The sequence below is a fragment of the Dama dama genome, chromosome 11 (assembly GCF_033118175.1).
Source record: "Dama dama isolate Ldn47 chromosome 11, ASM3311817v1, whole genome shotgun sequence".
Taxonomy (NCBI): domain Eukaryota; kingdom Metazoa; phylum Chordata; class Mammalia; order Artiodactyla; family Cervidae; genus Dama; species Dama dama.
Window position 1 is genome coordinate 39,358,575 of NC_083691.1, and position 19,000 is coordinate 39,377,574.

The window sequence follows — 19,000 nt, forward strand, 5'->3', positions numbered from 1 at the left end:
AAAGCAGCTAGAGGTCACAGGACAGAATGCCACAGAAGGAAAAACTAAATAGAAAGAAAACGCTGGATATCTGTAGAGGGTTCTCTTTGAAAATTCAGCTGAGCACTAATCAGCAGATGTGAATGAAAAAATTACCCTGGAAGATGAAAGAATTACTTGTAAGTGTTACATGGAACAGGATTTGACGTTCATGCAAGGTAAAGTATAGTGCCTCTTTACCCCAGTCAGATCGGAAAACACCACTATTCTTTGGACATTCTGCAGAATTTTAGGAGGTTTTTTGCTTTGGTAGTGAAGAACAAATAGCCTTGTAGCTAAGGCTACCTAGCAAATCTGAAAAGCAAGCTAAACATGGACCAAAATTTCCAAATAACTTAATATCTCAAAGTCTAGTTCAAAAATATATACAGGAATTCAAGAATATCCAGCACCCAACAAAATAAAATTCACAATACTTGGCATCCAATTAAAATTTATCAGGCATGCAAATAAACAGGAATATGTAACCCATCTGAGGTGAAAATCAATTAATCAAAATCAACCTAGAACTAACAATAAAATTAGAATTACCAGACAGGACGTTAAAGATAGTTCTTATACTTCATATGTTCGAGAAACTAGAAAAAAGATTGAGCAAGTTAATTAGAGACATGGAAGATGTAAAAAAAGATCTAAACCAGACTTTTAAAGATGAACACGATTGACATGAAAAACACATTTGATGAGGTTAACAGCAAATTAGATATTGCAGAAGAAAACATTAGTGAACTTGAAGCCATAGCAATAGAAACTGTCCTAAGGGAAACACACAGAGAAATAAAACTCAACGTAAAATAGAGAGCATCATTGAATAGTCAAACAACTGAAATCAGCCTAGCACGCATGTTACTTGAGAGGGAAGAGGAATGAAACATAAAAATACTTGAAGAAATAATGGCTAAAATGCTTCCAAATTTGATGAATACTGTGAATCCACAGATGTAAGAAGCTCAATGAATTCCAGTCTCAAGAAACATAAAGAAAACCACCCCACAAACTGTAATCGAATTGCTCAAAACTAGCAAAATATTAGATTTTAAAAACAGAAGAAAAGCCAAACAAACAAACAAACAAAAAACAGATTATATAGAGAGGAACAAAGGCCAAATGATGGCATATTTCTCATTAGACCTGATGTTAGCATGAAGGTGGGGCTTCCCAGGTGGTGCTAGTGGTAAAGAACCCACCTGCCAATGCAGGAGACTTAAGAGATTTGGGTTTGATCAGTGGGTCAGGAAGATCCCCTGGAGGAGGGCATGGAAACCCACTTCAGTATTCTTGTCTGGAGAATATCCTGGACAGAGGAGCCTGGTGGGCACAGACCATAGCTTTGCAAAGAGTTGGACACATCTTAAGTGACTTAGCATGCATGTAAGCAAGAAGACAGTAGAACAATGTCTTTAAAGTTGTAAACTAACATAAGCTAAAATTGTATACCCAGTGAACATAGCTTTCAAAATGAAAACAAAATAAACACTTTTTCAGACAAATGAAACCTGGAAAAATGTATCATCAGGAGAACTGTATTATAAGAAATGTTAAAGCAGAGACATGATATCATGTAGTAATATAGATCTAAACAACATAATTAAGAATATTAGAAACATTAGCTACACAAGTAAATATGTAAGGTTCTTTTTTCTTATTAGCTAAATCTCTTTAAAAGACAGTCAACTGTTTTAAAAATGATGATACACAGTGTATGGTGTAACATGTGTACCAGTAAAACACATGATAACAATAACACAAAGGCCAGGAGGGGAGTAATGGAAGTATTGATATATGCATTGTGAATACACTTGTAAGTTAACATTTGTTGTTCAGTAAGGATGCAAAAATTGTTTATTTAGCATCTATTATGTATTAGATACATAGTGCCTACAGATATTATGGAGAACAGAACAGATAAGACGCCTGATTTCATGGATGGTACATTTCACTGAGTCGGCAGTTAACAGAGAAGTGTACACAAATAAGTGGGATAATTATAGACTGTTGTAAGTGTCACAGAGGAAATAAACAGGATGCTATAATAAAGGATAACAAGATAGATAGGAATAACTTAGAGTGATCAAGAAGATTATGAAATGATAAGGCCATTTGTCCTGAGACCTGGGAGATGAGAAGAAGCCAGCCCAGTTGAGCATCAAATGAGAGGATTCGAGGTTGAGATAACTTCCAAGCAAAGGCCCTGAAGGCAGGTAAGAACTCAGCCATTTCTAGAAACTATCCAAGGGCTAATGTGGTTAAATTATAGTGGGAGAGGGATAGAGATGCTGCTGGGGCAGAGGTCAGATCACAAGGGCCTTGAAGCCACGGTCAAAGATTTGGACTTGATTCTAAGCACAGTGGAAAAACATTGAAGAGTTTGAGCAAGGGAATGTGATGTATGAAAGTGAAAGAAAGTCAAGTTGCTCAGTCGTGTCCGACTCTTTGCGACCCCATGGACTGTAGCCTACTAGGTTCCTCCATCCATGGGATTTTCCAGGCAAGAATTCTGGAGTGGGTTGCCATTTCCTTAAACAAAAAGATGATTTTGTTGTATTATGGAGCATGGAAGGCAAGGAGCAAGAGTGGAAACAAGGAAGCTGGTCGCAAGTCTATTCCGGTTGAGGGAAGAGGTGGTGGTGGTGTGACTAGAGGCAATGGCAGTAAGAAGGAAAGTAACTGGATTAAACACATGTTTTGGAAGAAGAAAAGGGCTTGGTGATTTAATATGGAGGCCAGGGAAAGGGAAAATCTAGCAAGTAGTGGATCTGGGGTTTGACCCAGATCTGCTTGAGTCCAATTTTTTAAATTTTTTGTTTTCAGTGCTGCCATTAATATGCCGTTAAAACACTCCTTATGAATGGCATAGCTCACCAGTCACAAAAATATCTAAAAGTAAAAATCCATAGTCTTTGCCATTAAGGAAAAAGATAAATGACAATAAAAGAAACATGTTAGGAACTAAATGATACTAATAGGTCCAATGGAAGAGGAAGAGGATGGATGCGTAGGGCAAAGAATGCAGACCCAGAGGAATGTATTTTCGTAGGGAAGTAAAGAGAACTATATGCAGAGTGGCCGGAGCAAGGACCTGTGGTTGCGGATTCACACAGACTTTTCAGGGAACAATAGCTAAACTATGATGGCTGAATAGCAAAACAATAAAACAAAACCCTGAAGAGAACTGCTTTTTAATAGGCAGTTGTAGGTGGAGTTGGACAGCTTAGAATGATTGAATGGTACTGCAACATCTTTAAATGGAAACCTTCAGATAGACCAATTTATCATCATTGCAGAGCTATTGATTAAGATTGGAGAATTGATGTTATATATTACATACATATAGCAGTCATTTTAAGTAAAAGTTAGAAATAGCAGTCTTTCATTGCCAAGCATGTACACACAGCCTGAGACAAATGCTGAAAGCAGAAATTTGAAACTTTTCTCATTGTTTGAGGCTTTTCTATCACGTCATATAAATGAAAAGTACCTTCTTTTCCCCTTCTCTTCCCTTGACCTTCTTCTTTAAATAAGAGTGTACTGGTGGTTTCTTTGACTGCGGCAGATACCTGGGAACTGTGAGCAATATCAGGATGTACAGATGTTGTAAATGGCAGTAGGCCTACCCATTGAGAGTTTTCTGAAATCTCTGCCAGACTCTAAAGCAACAAGATTAACCCAATTGATTGGTCCAGTGGAAAGCAGCCTCAACTTTGCCAGTCTTATAGAGTCAAGGAGAGAATCCTCAGCTGACACTAGAATTCTTTGGTTTGGTTCTGTAACCAAAAGGTGGCCATTGCCAAACTTGAGCCCCAACTCGAGCACTAGAGGTATGAAATTCACAATTTACTAGCTCAAGTTACTTCCACCTGAGTCTTCTGTAGTGAAAACCTTTCCTCTTTCCATGTGTTTCCAGCTGTGCAGTAAGAAAAAATGAATCAGTTCTGAAAAAATAGCAACAGAATCGTCTTCTTTCTTTTTTCCAGATCAAACTCCCAACTGTTTCAAACAAGGAATATTTGGTTTCAGTGAGCTTTCTTTTCATCTCTTCTTGCATCCCACTTCCAGTAGTTTGAACTTATTTATGTTCTAAAAACTTTTTTTTAACCTATAAGTTACTGGGCAAGTGTGTTACTCATTACACTCTGGCTTTGTATACACACACACACTTTACAATTGCTATATCACATGCTCAATTTAATCAAGTGATTCCTACTCCATCAAAGAATTTATTTGGAAAGTTTATAGCTTGAAAGTTAATTATAGTTTTAAAGAATTTATGACTGGCTTAATGATAGTAGTGGATAGTAATGAGATAGTATTTTAACACTCAAATACAAGCAATAATATTAGCTCTATACAGCCAAAATACTAGGGCAAATGAATAAAAGAATGCATTTCTACAGATTGGTGGTTCTATATACAAACCTCTCACCTCCACATAGGGAATACATTTAAATTTCTATCTTGCCAAAGATAATAAGATACATTTCTAACATTTGATCCATATCAGCTTTCAGGCCACAGTTTCAAGTGAGGCCAGTGTTCAGCTAATAAATTATGTATATATATATATGTACTTATGAACATATTATATATATATGTTTACATTCTGTATGTATTTATGTATATTATGTATATATATATGTAATACAAGGTGCTTCTCTTTGGGAGAAGTTTGGTTCACTGGCAATTGCTAATCCCCCTTCTAAGAGCTGGGTGTGTTCAAAAATGAAGTTTGGACACTGGTGGGGGCCCAATCTTCAATACTAATCCCGAGTGATATTCATCTGCTTTGGTCCTTGATGATGCCTTGGCTTTTTTAACCTCTGCATATTTGCTGGCCCAAGTCCAATACTGCAGATCTTCTGTTCCCCTCAATCCATTTCCACTGCTTCTAACCAGCCTTCCAGGACCAGTGAAAACCCCACAGCCTTTGCAAGGTCCCCTGACCACACCAACCTGACCTGATGTCTTTCTTTTTGAGGTCTCTATTTTGGGCTCTTTGTTGATTTGAATTGTTTATGCCCTTCTCATGTCTACCGGTTCAGCCTTCCAACTAACCATAGATAGAAGAATATGAAAGATGTTAGAGAAGGTGATCATTTATTGCAGATTTCTAAGTTTTCAAACTTCTGATCCAGAGCTCTTTTGACTGTCATAATACCCCTGATTAACATGACCATTCCCATTAACTTCTGGGGCTTCCCTGGTGGCTCAGTGGTAAATTCAGGAGATGCAGTTTCGATTACTGGGTCAGGAAGATCCTCTGGAGTAGGAAATGGCAACACACTCCAGTATTCTTGCCTGAAAAATCCCATAGCAAGCTACTGTTCATGGGGTTGCAAGAAGTTGGATATGACTGAAGCAGCTGAGCGTGAGCATATTAACTTCTGAGGGAGATGATTTATACACTTACTGAACCATTTACGCATCATTAAGTAAATAGTTATTTAGTGTCTATTGGGGTGCGAGGCTCCATCCTAGACACTGGAGACATAGTGGCCACCTTAAGAGAGTGACCTTGACCACTCTTTCAAAAAACATGTATTTTTGTGAAGGATAAAGTAAATAAACAGAATAGTTTTTAGAGAACAAGTTCTATACATAAAATTGAAGAAGCTAAGTGAGGTGGTAGGCGACAGAGGATTGGTGAGAAGAGGATGCCACTTTAGCTAGGGTGGTCAAGCAGAAGAGTTGGTATTTGCACTGAGATTGGAATGATGGGTTGGGGGCCTTCTTGGGCAAGGGTTCTGGCAGAAGAGTTTTCCACTCAGAGTGAAGAGCAAATGCCAAGGACCTAGGTCAGAATGAGCTTGATATTTTTGAGGAGAAAATCATCAGTGTGGCTGGAAGGGAGTCAGAAAGAGGAAGTGGAACACAAGTGGTGAGAGATATCGAGGTAGGCTGGGCCTAAAACATGCATGACCCTGGTAAACCAAGTGAAGAGCTTGCGATCATTGTCATTGGAAGCAGAAAGTGCAGGAGAGCTTAATGTAGGAAGTAACATTATGTGAGATGTGCTTAAAACTGATGACTCAGGGGGAGGTTTTATCCTAACCCTAACCCTTTGTCTTTCTTTTTCTATTGCTTTTCCTTTTTGAGTGTTATACCATATATAAGGTTCATACATCATAACTGCTCAGCTGCATGAATTTTAGCATGTGTATATACCCATGGAAATACACCCATGGTAAGATACAGGCAATCCCAACACATCCCAAGGGCTTGCTCATGCCCTGTCCAGTCATTACCTCCATCACTAATATGAACACTTCTATAATCACAGATTAGTTTTGTCTGTTTTTGAACAAAATGTCAATGAAATCACATAGTATGCACTCTTTTTTGTGTATGCAAAGTATCACTATGTAATAGTTTATGAACTGAATATCTCACAATTTATCTTACACATGATGGACCTTTGGGATGGGGTTATTCTAAATAAAACTGCTATGAAGACCCTTGTACAAGCCTTATGGTAGACATACATCCTCATTTAGGTTGGATATATACCCAGGAGTAGAACTGCTGGGTCTTAGGATTTATATATTTAGTATGTACTATCAAACAGTTTTCCAAAGTGGTTGTACCAATTTATGCTCCTACTTAGAATGCATGAGAATTCTAATTTCTCCCATTCTTACAAACACTTGCTAATATCAGTCCTTTTAATTTTAGCTGTTTGGGTTGGAATATTATGGGTGAGGGGTCTCATTGTAGCTTTTTGCAAAGGAGTGGAAGGGGTTGTTCCTTATAGGTTCTTATGATTATGTTGTTAATTATACAGTTTGGTTTCAAAAGATTGGTTTTCAGGCTTCCTGGCTTTCATTCTCTTTTTCCAACAGTACATTATTACTGTTTTTTTTTTTTTTCCCCTTGAAATACCCCCAAGAGCAGCATAAAGACTAAGCAGGCTGATATGACATCATCAGTTCATTGTCTTTTAGGAATGTGAAATTTCATTTTTTATAGAGTGACCTTATTCCAAGCTAGAAGGAAAAAGAGAAAACAGGGCTTAGAACTTGAAAGAGAAAATTTGGGTCAGGCTCTGGCTTAATGCAGTTTCCATTCTTGGAGCCAAAAGGCCTTCTAGTCTATGCACAGAGGGGATTGCTGGGGTGGGACTGCTGGTTTCATTACATGTCATTGTAACCACTGCATCAGAGTGTCTAGGATTCTACTCTAATGATGAAATTAAGGGTGTTATGCTTCATTTCCTGTTTTGGAAAACAGTCTCTGGCTTAAAAAAAAAAAAAAGACTAATTGAGTATTGGTTTTAAAAATTGGGTTGATAATTCATCATATCATAATTAAACTAATTAGAAACTATTATTTTCCAACAGCTTTAATGAGGTCTTCCACTTGGCAGAGAACTGTGAGACTCAAAAATATTGCCATTTGTTAAAAGATGGAGAAACTCTGATGACAAATGACTCTATTCAGCTGCCTTTCGGTTAATAAGATTTATGCATTAATCTAGTTATACTTTGTTCCCTCCAGTTTGGCAAACTTCAGAAGTTTTCTGATTTTCTACTCCTACTTCTGCTCCCCACCCCCATCTCCTCCGTAGAGAATTCCTGGCGTCTGAGTTAAAATAGGTGGAAACATTTTCTGTTTCCAGCCGAGGCTCCCCAGCTTGGTTGGAATGCTCGTCTGGTTGTAATAGAGCCTGCTTTTCGGCCAGCAACTCTTAAAATAGCTCCTCAGCTTATGAAGCAGAAAATAGAAGTTTGGGCAGCCCAGTGTCAGTTTACAGGATATTTCTGCTGCTTGCTTTGGGGGGCACTGTTGCTCTAGCTTGAGAGCTGAGAGCAGGACTCTGGTGAGTGATGGCTCTCCATTGCGCAATTTCGTATCTGCACTTCTTGTCAAGTAATCATTACAAATGTTTCTTGGACGTAGGAGTTGGCTCTGAGCAGAGGTCTACCTCTCCAAAGAAGTGAGGCCCTGAAGGGTGGGCACTGATCAGTCCAGGGTAAAATTTTCCCCTTTGACAGTGTAATTAAGTGGTAATTAACCAAATAAGTGTAAATATTGAAGGCTGAGATAAATATCCACATTTCCTTAATCTATTTTTCCCCTCTAAAATTTGATAAAGGAAATTTGGATTTAATGGAGGATATATGTCAATTTTTTTTTTTTTTTTTTAAGATTGCAAATCTTTTTAGAAGGAACCTGGGTCCACGAGTTTGGATTTCTACGGGAAAACTTCACAGCATATAAAGATAGAAGAGGTACCATAAAATGCAGACGTGCTATTGCAATAATTATGTTAAGAAGGCTTAGTGGAGCTACCTTTTGGAAACATCTGGTTTGTTCCTGCTCTTTCCACATCCTGCAGATGTTGCTGAACCCATGAAATGTACTGACAGGAGAACATATTAGCTCACCAAGTCATTCCAATGAATAAAGCAAAGAAGAGCCTCTTAACTTTCTAAAAAAAATCTAGTTAGGAAAGAATTCTGCTTTCAGAGCAGGCAGAGATTAGGCCAATAATTGAGAGGGGCCCAGGGCCTTCTAAAAGTGTCAATAGTGATCTGTTCTTGCCAAAGGGGAAAAGAGATGCTTTGTGGAGGGTCAGCCAGAGTAATAAATGGGAATCTTTGTAATTCAAGTACTTTCTCATTACCTTTCTTGGTTAGTGATTAAAAATAAGGCTGCAGATAGGCCAAGGGAAGCCCACTCCTTCTGTGATCGGTATCAGAGCTCAAAACTCCTAAGTTGGTCTCGAGTTCAGCTACTCTGCCTCGCCTCCTAGCATCTGGAGCCGAAGTAAGACTCAGAGGCAGGTAGACTGCTCGTGTGGCTGAGGCAGGCGCCCTGGGAAGGGGATGCATAATTGAGGTACCATCTGTGGCATGGGGCTGATGACAGCTGCATGATGCCCTGACACTGCTGTGTCAACACCCTAGGCAAGCGGGAAAAGACAGGGGCAGGCACATTTATGCTGAGCCTTTGGGAGAGCAGACATAGGCATCCCTGAGGGGGAGGGCCTGGGGAGTTTGAGTTTATTAAATAGGAGTTGGTTGCCTATGAGATTAACACCCTGAAATAAATGCAAAGTTAAGAAATATTTTGGCCTCCAGCCCACTTGGCAGGAAGATTAGAAACCTGGAGTGGTCAGAAGGACAAAGCCTTAAAGGGCCAAGCCTTAAAGGGCCAATGTCACATTTCGTTTGTGGCCAGCTGTGATCTCTAAATTTCCCTATCATTTACATCACTCCTTTGGATTATAGTGTCATGTGATGTGTTCCGAAGACCCTATTAAAATGTGTAACAGATGTTTTTCTGGCCACCAGCCTGGCAAACATGAAGAACTCACTCAAATAAACCCATCTATGAGAAACTAGTATTTTTCTGGTTCAGCTCTGAATTGTTGAACTCCAGGAACTGCTGTCTGGCCCTCTTTGCCCTTTTTCTTTCAGGGCAAAAAGGATAAATCTCTGGGATGTCTGAGAAAAGACCTTGCATGCTCTCCAACGGTTTCTGGCTTCCTTCAGATCACTGAGAAGGGGGTCTCTATTGCTTCAGCCAAAGCCTTTCATTTCTTCAACAGGTTTTCATGTATGTTTCCACCAGGAGCCTAGCTCCTGGCTGACTACCCCTGCCCCTAGGTCAGGAGAAATCTCTTACTGAAAATTATATGAGAGCCCCGCCTCCTCCTTGGAGAATGATTTTAAATTCTCCTTAACTTTTCTCCCCACTAGCTTTACATCTTCCTTCTTCTCTTTTGTGGCTGGCAGATTTCTGCTTTTTAAAAAAATTCTTATTTATTTATCATTTTATTTTTGGCTGCACTGGGTCATCATTGCTGCCCTGAATTGGTGCCCTGAACTGGGCATTTGATAGTTGAAGCAAGAGGGGGCTACTCTCTAGCTGTGGTCCCTGGGCTTCTCACTGTGGTGGCTTCTCTTATTGTGGAGCATAAGTTCTGGATCACATGGGCTTAGTTACCCTGTACATGTGGAATCTTCCCAGACCAGGGATTGAACCCATGTCCCCTGCATTGGCAGGAGGATTGTTAACCACTGGACCACCAGGGAAGTCTGCAAATTTCTGCTTTTGATTCTTTAGCTGTATTTCCCTAAACCCAGGTGATAGATTAAACTCAATATGACTAGTTTTTAAGCTTCTTTGGGAACTTTTGACACTAAAGTAAATCTGTAATTTAAGGAGAGAGGTTCAGCATCATTGTCATTACCATCATAGCAATTTTTAACATTTATACCACTTTTTTAGAGTAAATGACATGCTTTCATGTCCATTATTTCTGCCAGTCCTTAAAGCAATATTGATATAAGCAAGGCAGGAATTATGATGCTGGGGTTACAGGTAAAGAAACAATGCTCACAGAAAGTAAAGTTATTCATTCAAAGTCAATGAGATTCAACCCATTTTAGATTCCAAGCTCACTGGTTTTCTAGATGTAGTGAGCCCCTATTAATACTTTAACATGGTAGGAACTTAAAAAGATAGTCCATAGAATGGGAATGTTTTTGTAGGGCAGTGTAAGTATGCCAAGAATTTGAGAAGGTCAGGGATCCAGACAAAAATAGAGATACAGAGTCTAGAACTACTTTTTCCTAAAATGTATGCTGCAAGATTTCAATAGATGTTATTGTCAGGAAAAGAACTCTATAACCAAAGAGACTTGATAAATATTAAATTAAACAGTGTCATGAAAATTGTCTGATTACAGCACTCCCAGAGCCTTTGACACACATCCTGAATTGCCAAGGCAGAGATCAGATGTGCTATGAGCATTTGCAAACATGTTTGACACAAGGCCCTTCTTGACTAAAGCAACTCACGAGAACACACTTGGGGGCTCACCGTCATTTACTACCTAAATTGAAGGTGAGTCAGTCAAAGAGGGGAAGGGTGGGAACTGTTCAGAGGTCAGGAAAAGATCTAGAAGTCAGGTTTATTCTGCTAATTACTGAATCAAAAATTCGATCACTCAATTTAGTTGATTTTGTGTTAAGGTCCTAGAAGGCATAAAACTGGTATGTCAATATTACAGATGTAAGATTTTATTGAAGAGAAACTGACAGGACTAAGGGAGGGGACAATAGAGTGAGAAGACCGCACAGAAAGAAGATGGAGAGCAGGTCCTTGATGCGAATGCCAGTAAGTAGTCCTGGCTGTGTGACGTTGGCCAAGTCACTATGCTATCTAGACCAGAATTCCCTCAACTATAAAATGAGCAGAACAGACTACGTGGTTTCTTCTCAAGGTTTAATAACTTCATAAACAAAAGTTACATGTTAAAGAGGGAGATAGTGACTGTTTAAGGTGGAGATGGATTGGGGAGTTAATATCTTGATGAATCTCTATTTCTATGAGGTGCTAGGTTAGCATTTCTGGAGGGGAAATCTGAGAGGACAAGTGAGATCAGAAGGAGTTTGCCTTGCCGTCAGTAGCGGAGAAAGGGCGTGCCATGTTACTCACATTATTAAAGTCAAATGACCCCAGGATTCCAAGTTGAAAATCAGAGAAGCTAGATAGCTAGTCTTGAAGGGAAAACAGGGATTACCTTGCCATCAGGCTTTAGAGGAAAAAAAAGGAAGAATAGAGGTTAATCAGAAGAACTACTGAGAAGGAAGACAAAAACCATTAGAGAGTTGAGGAGGCTCAGTATCAGGGTTTTGCTGAAGAGTCAAGAAAATGGAGGATAATAGGTGAATCAAGTGTGGAGGGAGCTCTTACAAATGGAGAGGGAGAGACACTGGATGGAGGATGGAAGAAACATAAAAATACCTGAATGAATGTGGCTTCCTGTGAACATATCTGGACACCCATGACACAGGAGGGGACTGATATTATATACATCTCCACTCAAAATCCAAAATATATCAAAATTGAATTCCACAGTGTTTCTTTCAAAGAGGAACATGAGAAATACTGGAATAAGATTTCATAGTATAATAGATAAATGGGTAAAGAAGATGGCATATATGTTCACAATGGAATATTACTCAGTCATAAAAAGGAATGAAATAATGCCATTTGCAACAGTGTGAATGGACCTAAAGATTAGCATACTAAGTGAAGTAAGTCAGACAAAAGCAAATACCATATAACATGGCTTATGTGTGGCATCTAAAAAAATAGATACAAGTGAACTTATTTAAAAATAGAGAGAGACTCACAGATATAGAAAACAAATTTATGGTTACTAAGCGGGAGGGGGTATAGGGATAAATTAGGAATTTGGGATTAACATATATACATTACTATATATAAAACAGATAACCAATAAGAACCTACTTTACAGCACAGAGAACTATACTCAGTATTTTGTAATAACCTATAAGGGAAAATAATCTGAAAAGGAGTATCTATCTATCTACAATTGAATCAGTGTGCTATACACCTGAAACTAACATGATATTGTAAATCAGCTACATTTCAATAAAAATTTAAGAGTTCACAGTCTGAAAGCAAAAGTGATTCTGGCCCAAGAGCCCTTGAGTCTTGGAGTGTGATGATGGATGTGAATTTGCCATCTATCCACCATTGACACCCTGGGTGATCTGAAAGTCATTTTTCTCCCTGAGATATTTGGACTCACTGGGAAGCAGAGGAAAAGAAAAACTGAATGTGAAGGTCAGTACTGTCAGGTGGACATGGTTAAAGCCCACATCCCTAAAATCCGTGACTGCTTAACTTCTCTGTTCCATAGATGACCGTCAACCCTGTGCTGATTGGGCATAGAAAGCAAGGCAACACAAGGTTACCTTAAGTCTTTGTGATGACTGGATATGAGAAGGAAATAAGACATGAAATTTACAGCAACATTACAGTGTTGGGTTAGATCCTGCCTGGGCATCTCTGCCTGTGTCAGGAAGCAAGGTACCTCAGCCATGACCCAGCAGGTCAGTCCAAAGCAGAGCTGTTCTTCATTCTGCTCCTCTCTAATCTCACTAAACTCTGCAACATTGAAATGAAACAAATATTAGGTGGGCACATGTTAAAAGGCTCCTGAGACTTATTCCTTGGTTGTAGAAGCTCTAGGATTCTTTGATGCTTTGGAATTTTCCACAGCAGCAGTGTCTACAAAGGGCAGCACAAAATTTGACCACACAGTTTAAGAAAAGTGGCCTAATAGAAGGAACACAAACTAAGAAGAAGGCCTTGTGCTCTCTTGCCATCGTCACTCATCACAAACAGAAAGGTTTTCCCATGAGTCTGGCCAATTGTACTGAACCAAAATGGCTCAGACAAGGCCATGTCTATCTTTGTGTTCTCAAGGGTGATTCTGTTATTTAAATAGGGAACAGCATTTTCTTAGGAAGTCCCTTGGTGATAATACACTTGTTTTGACTTGTGTAGAAATCATCTCATCTTAGCTGTTTCTAAGGCATGCCAAAAGTAAGCTGAAAAGTGAAGAAGTAGTTAGTCAGCTGGACATTTCTAACTATCTGGATCCTTAGCAACATACATAACAAACATCTATTTAGCCAATTAGCATATCTTTCTTGGAGGAAATAATGGTGTCTTGCCACCATAGATGTTTGAGTCCCTGTGAGTACACGGGTAAAAACAACCCATCCAAACTCATATCATATGAGATGGCTAGAAGGTCAGCCCTGTCCTACTCTGGAATTACAAAGCCATCTTTAAGGAAAGACTGGTTTTTCCTTCCTGCCTCTCATGTGTTCAGTGGCTCAACAAATATATGTTGATGCAAAAGTGGGCAATTCCAGGCAGTTCAGATCTCCTTTTCCGTCAAGGAGCAGCATGACATTGATTTTCTTCTCTGTAGAGCCTTACTCCTCACCAGCTATATTGAATACTTTTTCTTCCTTTTCTCTCACAACAGTCTCTTCTTTTTGCTTCTTCTCAGACTATCTCCTCCAGGACAGAATTCATATCCTGTTGCCTTGTTATGCTGAGCCTGTCTGGGTATTGTGCACGTAGGAGGTGGCTTATATTGACTGAGTGAATAATGATTTTTTAAGAAACCACATAGACTTCTCCTTAAGCCAGAACAGCCTGCTCCAGGCCCTTTGCTTTTCTTCTTTAGATAACTTTAGTTTCCTCTTTTTATCTGTCACCACCTTTTCTGCCCCTTGAGGTTCTTCTCCACGCAAATTGGATTAACATACAGTGCTCCAGCTCCTCCTCTCTTTTGTTTCACTCTTGCTATAGACTGAATGTTTGAATCTCCTTAGAATTCATATGTTGAAACCTAATTCCTAATGTCGTGGTGTTTGGAGGTGCAGATCCGGGGAGGTGATTAGGTCATGAGAGCAGAGCCCTCATGAACTAGGTTGCTGCTGCTGCTGCTGCTAAGTCACTTCAGTCGTGTCCGACTCTGTGCAGCCCCATAGACGGCAGCCCACTAGGCTCCCCCGTCCCTGGGATTCTCCAGGCAAGAACACTGGAGTGGGTTGCCATTTCCTTCTCCAGTGCATGAAAATGAAAAGTGAAAGTGAAGTCGCTCAGTCGTGTCTGACTCTTAGCGACCCCATGGACTGCAGCCTACCAGGCTCCTCCGTCCATGGGATTTTCCAGGCAAGAGTACTGGAGTGGGGTGGCATTGCCTTCTCCATGAACGAGGCTAGTCCCCTTTAAAATACACACACACACACACACACACACACACACACACATATATGGGGGTTTCCCACTGGCTCAATGGTAAAGAGTCCACCTGCAATGCAGGAGCCACAGTAGATGCGGGTTCCATCCCTGGGTCAGGAAGATCCCCTGGAGAAGGGCATGGTAACCCACTCTAGTATTCTTGCATGGAGAATCTCCATGGACAGAGGAGCCTGGTGGGCTACAGTCCATAGGTTCGTAAAGAGTCAGACACAGCTAAAGTGACTTAGCATATGTATATATATATATATATATATATATGACTATTGTTCAGCCATAAAAAAAAAAAAATGAAATGATGCCATTTGCAGCAACATGGATAGACCTAGAGATTATTATACTAAGAGAAGTAAGTCAGACAAAGACAAATATCAGATCACTTACATGCAGGATCTAAAAAATGATGCAAATTAATTTGTTTACAAAACAAAAATAGACTCACAGACACAGAAAACAGATTTATGTTTAGCAAGAGGGAATAGGGGGAGGGCTTAACTAGGAGTCTGGGATTAATATATACACACTACTATAAATAAAATAGAGCAACAATAAGGACCTACCATATAGCAAAGGGAACTGTATTTAATACCTTGTAATAACCTATAATTGAAAACAATCTGAACAAGAATTATATGTACATATGTGTGTATATATATGTATATGTGTGTATATATATATGCATATATATAGCTGAATCACTGTTCTTTACACCTGAAACATCGTAGAAAAGAGACACCCCAGAGAGCTCCCGTGTCCCCTCTGCCATGTGTGGACACAGAAAACAGATGACTGTCTAAAAAGCTGCCCTCTCTGAACACACAGTCTGCTGGTGCCTTGACCTTGGACTTCCCAGACTCCAGAAGAAATACATTTCTGTTGTTTATAAGCCACTCCATCTGTGGTATTCTGTTATAGCAGGTGTAATACAGCCTGCTATAAGACAGCCCCTGAAAATAAGCCCTCTCTCCTCATGAGGTTTTCCCTTCTGATTATTGTAGGGAATCACATACAAAAATAACAAATGAAATCACAGAGTTCTGATAGTCTTGTTTCTATCTGTAACTCTAACCCCTGTGAAGTATGTGTATGTGTGTGTTTTTTAGTAATTTCTTTCCCTGAGTTTGAAAGTGTGTTCTATTCACTGCAAGGAAAGTTAAAGTGCAAAACTGTATCAATAAGATCACCTATAATCCCATAAGCAGAGATAACCAGTATTAACATTTGGGTATGTTATTTTATCTGTTAATGTGTATGTGACTCTTCCACACACACACATCTATAATTGTGAACTCAAATTTTTGTTTTGAGTGTATTCTTAGTTTTCTGTTTCTTTTTTATCTGGTGCTGTATCCTATGTCCTGCCTTTTGGATTTGTATTACTGTACCCTGCCTTGTAGTTCTATTTCATTCTACTCAGAAAATAGTTTTCAATAGTACTCTTTCTGTACTCCTAAGTGACACTGGTGGTGGTGGGAAGAGAAATGAGGTTGAAGAAAGGAGAAGAAGAAAAACAGAAACTACTCCTGTACTCAGAAATGTATGAACAGATTAGAAAAGTCTGGTTTCCCCTCATGAAAGCAATTATTCAACTAAAAGGCAAGCTATAATAGTACAAACCCCACAACCAGGACACGGGATATATTACTAAATGAAAAGAGACATAAAACTAAGTATACGGTCAAAACAAAAATTTGATTTAACAATTATACATATGTGTGTGTATGTGTGTGTGTGTAAGGGTCACATACACACTAGTTAGAGTCATGTCCGACTCTTTGCAACCCCATGGATGCAGCATGCCAGGCTTCCCTGTCCATCACCAACTCCTGGAGCTTACTCAGACTCATGTCCATCGAGTCGGTGATGCCATCCAGCCATCTCAGAATAATTATAAAATCGCATCCCCAAATGTGGATACTGGTTATCTCCACTTACGGATGATGGGTGATTGTTTTCTTATTTATACAGTTTTGGACTTTCCTTGCAGTGCATAGTCTGGTTTCCCTTCATAAAAGCAATTATTCAGCTTCCTCACCTCCATTCCCATTCCCATCATCACCAGGGTCATTTCAGAGTACAGAGGAGTGTTTGCTAAATATTTTCTGAGTATAATGGACTAGAATGATGTGCGATGCACCCATAGGAGGAAACCTGAGTGCTTGATCTTCCTCTCTTGTTCTTGCCACACAGAGAAAGTCACAGCTTGAAACAAGCCGTGAATGGTTCTTTGGCGGGCATGCAGCAATACACCTGCTGAGTTACGAGCCTGATGAATCATTTGTCTGGTTATCTTGCTAGTCATGCTGAACTGAATGCCACTTTTCAAACCAAACAGGCCAAACCAGGGATCTTCCCTTGCTTTGGGCTTGGGTGAGTGTTTTTCCTGCAAATAGTCTCCCTCCCCCTTTTAAAAAATCTATAATGATGGACTTATAGAAACAGTATTCATAGAACACTTTCCCACCACTCTTGCTTTTGTAGTAAGGGTTTTATTCTATATGGAGAAGTGAATTCGATTTGGTCCCTTATTTTATTTATGTATAAAACCAAGCAAAGATATCAACCATGGGATTAATTAATAAGGAAGCAGGACCCTGCCAGGTATTTCCCTTGGGGGATGAAGCAAACAACAAAACCACCCCTATACTTGTTTTTATCTATTTCATTAAATGCTTTGGCAAGTCTCAATGACCCGCTTGTTTAACTGACCTAATGATTTTTATGTTTTTGAAATTGACTCTTTTGTGAAAGTTAATGTCCCTTTACTTTAACATCCAAATTTCTATCCTCGGTCCCAGGCTTCCTTACAGACCATCCCCCCTCCCTCTTCCTTAGATGAGGAGCTGCAAAGGTCACTGAAATTAATGAGAAACACAATCCCAACAACATGAAACTAGAGGCCCAATTTGGCTTGAAGGTGCTCTGTTTAGATGTATCACATTGCATTAGATGATGTCAGGGCTTCATGTGGGTTAATCAAAACGTAACCTCAGCCTTACTCAAATCACCTGTTGGACTGCTGTTTGCCAGAGGTTGAGCCTTCCTGATGCTGCTGGGTCTGTAATGCATTTAGGTAATGATAATCCCTTCCATTTGGGAGAGTGCCTTCTGCTTTTCAAAGCTCTTTCACATCTATTCTCTCATTTGATTCTTACTTAGCCCTGGAAACATTTCCCATTTTATGGATGAGGAAACCCAGAAGAAATTGAGTTGCTCATGGCCAGTCAACCAGTTTTTCCTGTTTTTTTTTCTCTCTCCTTCCCTTTTTATCTTTCTCTCAACTATTATAAACAAGTTACTAAAGTTTAAGCATCTTTTTAGTGTTTCTGCTTAACACCACTCAGTGTATTTTCTTATAGCTGTTATGATTGGGATTAACAGATGGTAAAGAATCTGCCTGCAATGCAGGGTACCTGGGTGCAATCCCTGGGTTGGGAGGATCCCTTGGAGAAGGAAATGGCTACCCACTCCTCTAGTCTTGTCTGGAGAATTCTATGGAGAGAAGAGCCTGGTCTGGTATTCTATGGAGTCACAAAGAATCAGACACGACTGAGTGACTAACACACTACTATATGGAACATGGATAGTCAATAAGGACCTACTGTATAGCTCAGGAAAATATACTCAGTATCTTGTAATAGCTTATAAAGGAAAAGAAACTGAAAAAGAACATATGTGTGTGTGTGTGTGTGTGTGTGTGTGTATGAATCACTGTGTTGTACACCTGAAGCTAGCACATTGCAAATTAACTATACCACAATTGAATTTTTTAATATTTAAAAAAGAAAATGCAGTCATATCAATTGCCCAGGATTTTATATTAAATGTTGAATTCTTATTTCAAGTACCATATTCCATAATCCATGGTTTAAAGACACCCAATGCTGAAAAGAAATTTAAATGTTCCCTAGTCCACACCCTGACCTCTTGGTCCCCACTTCCAAACTGTCATAAACTGAGACACTCTGAGAGTGATTGCCCTCAGTTCCTTGGAACATTTTCTATATCCAGACTTTTTATAGCCCTTCTCTGGTCCAACTATCTTTTGAGTAAGAAGTCTCTGTTACAACTATTCAAGTCCTTTCCTCTGCAGTCTGAACCACTTTCACCTTACTCTGCTCTCAATAGAGTAAGCAAACAGTTATTCTCTTTCTGTATCCAGTATCAGATTCTCTCTTCTTGATGTAGCCTCTCCCCGAATTTGAGGTTATGTATCAGATCAAGATGATTTATGAACCAAGGGAGGTGAACACACTGGAATTTATTTTTCTGATAGAGTAGCTTCCTAACAAAAGACATGGAAGTATTTGATGGCAGGTTGTATCCAGAGTCAAAGCAAACTCTTGTCTCTTTGGGGTCATGC

The 19,000-nt window shown here is 39.4% G+C and overlaps 1 protein-coding gene across 1 annotated transcript in view; it reads right to left on the reverse strand.

The window, feature by feature from the left end:
* Positions 1–8,809: 8,809 nt before the first annotated feature.
* LOC133065302 (sodium- and chloride-dependent creatine transporter 1-like) overlaps positions 8,810–19,000 on the reverse strand; it is a 50,951-nt gene continuing 40,760 nt past the window's right edge. The window contains exons 3-4 of the mRNA XM_061156105.1: positions 12,890–12,963; positions 8,810–8,938 (exon numbers count right to left, since the gene is read on the reverse strand). Coding sequence (XP_061012088.1) covers positions 8,810–8,938; positions 12,890–12,963 — 203 coding nt within the window. The remainder of the gene's footprint in view (positions 8,939–12,889; positions 12,964–19,000) is intronic.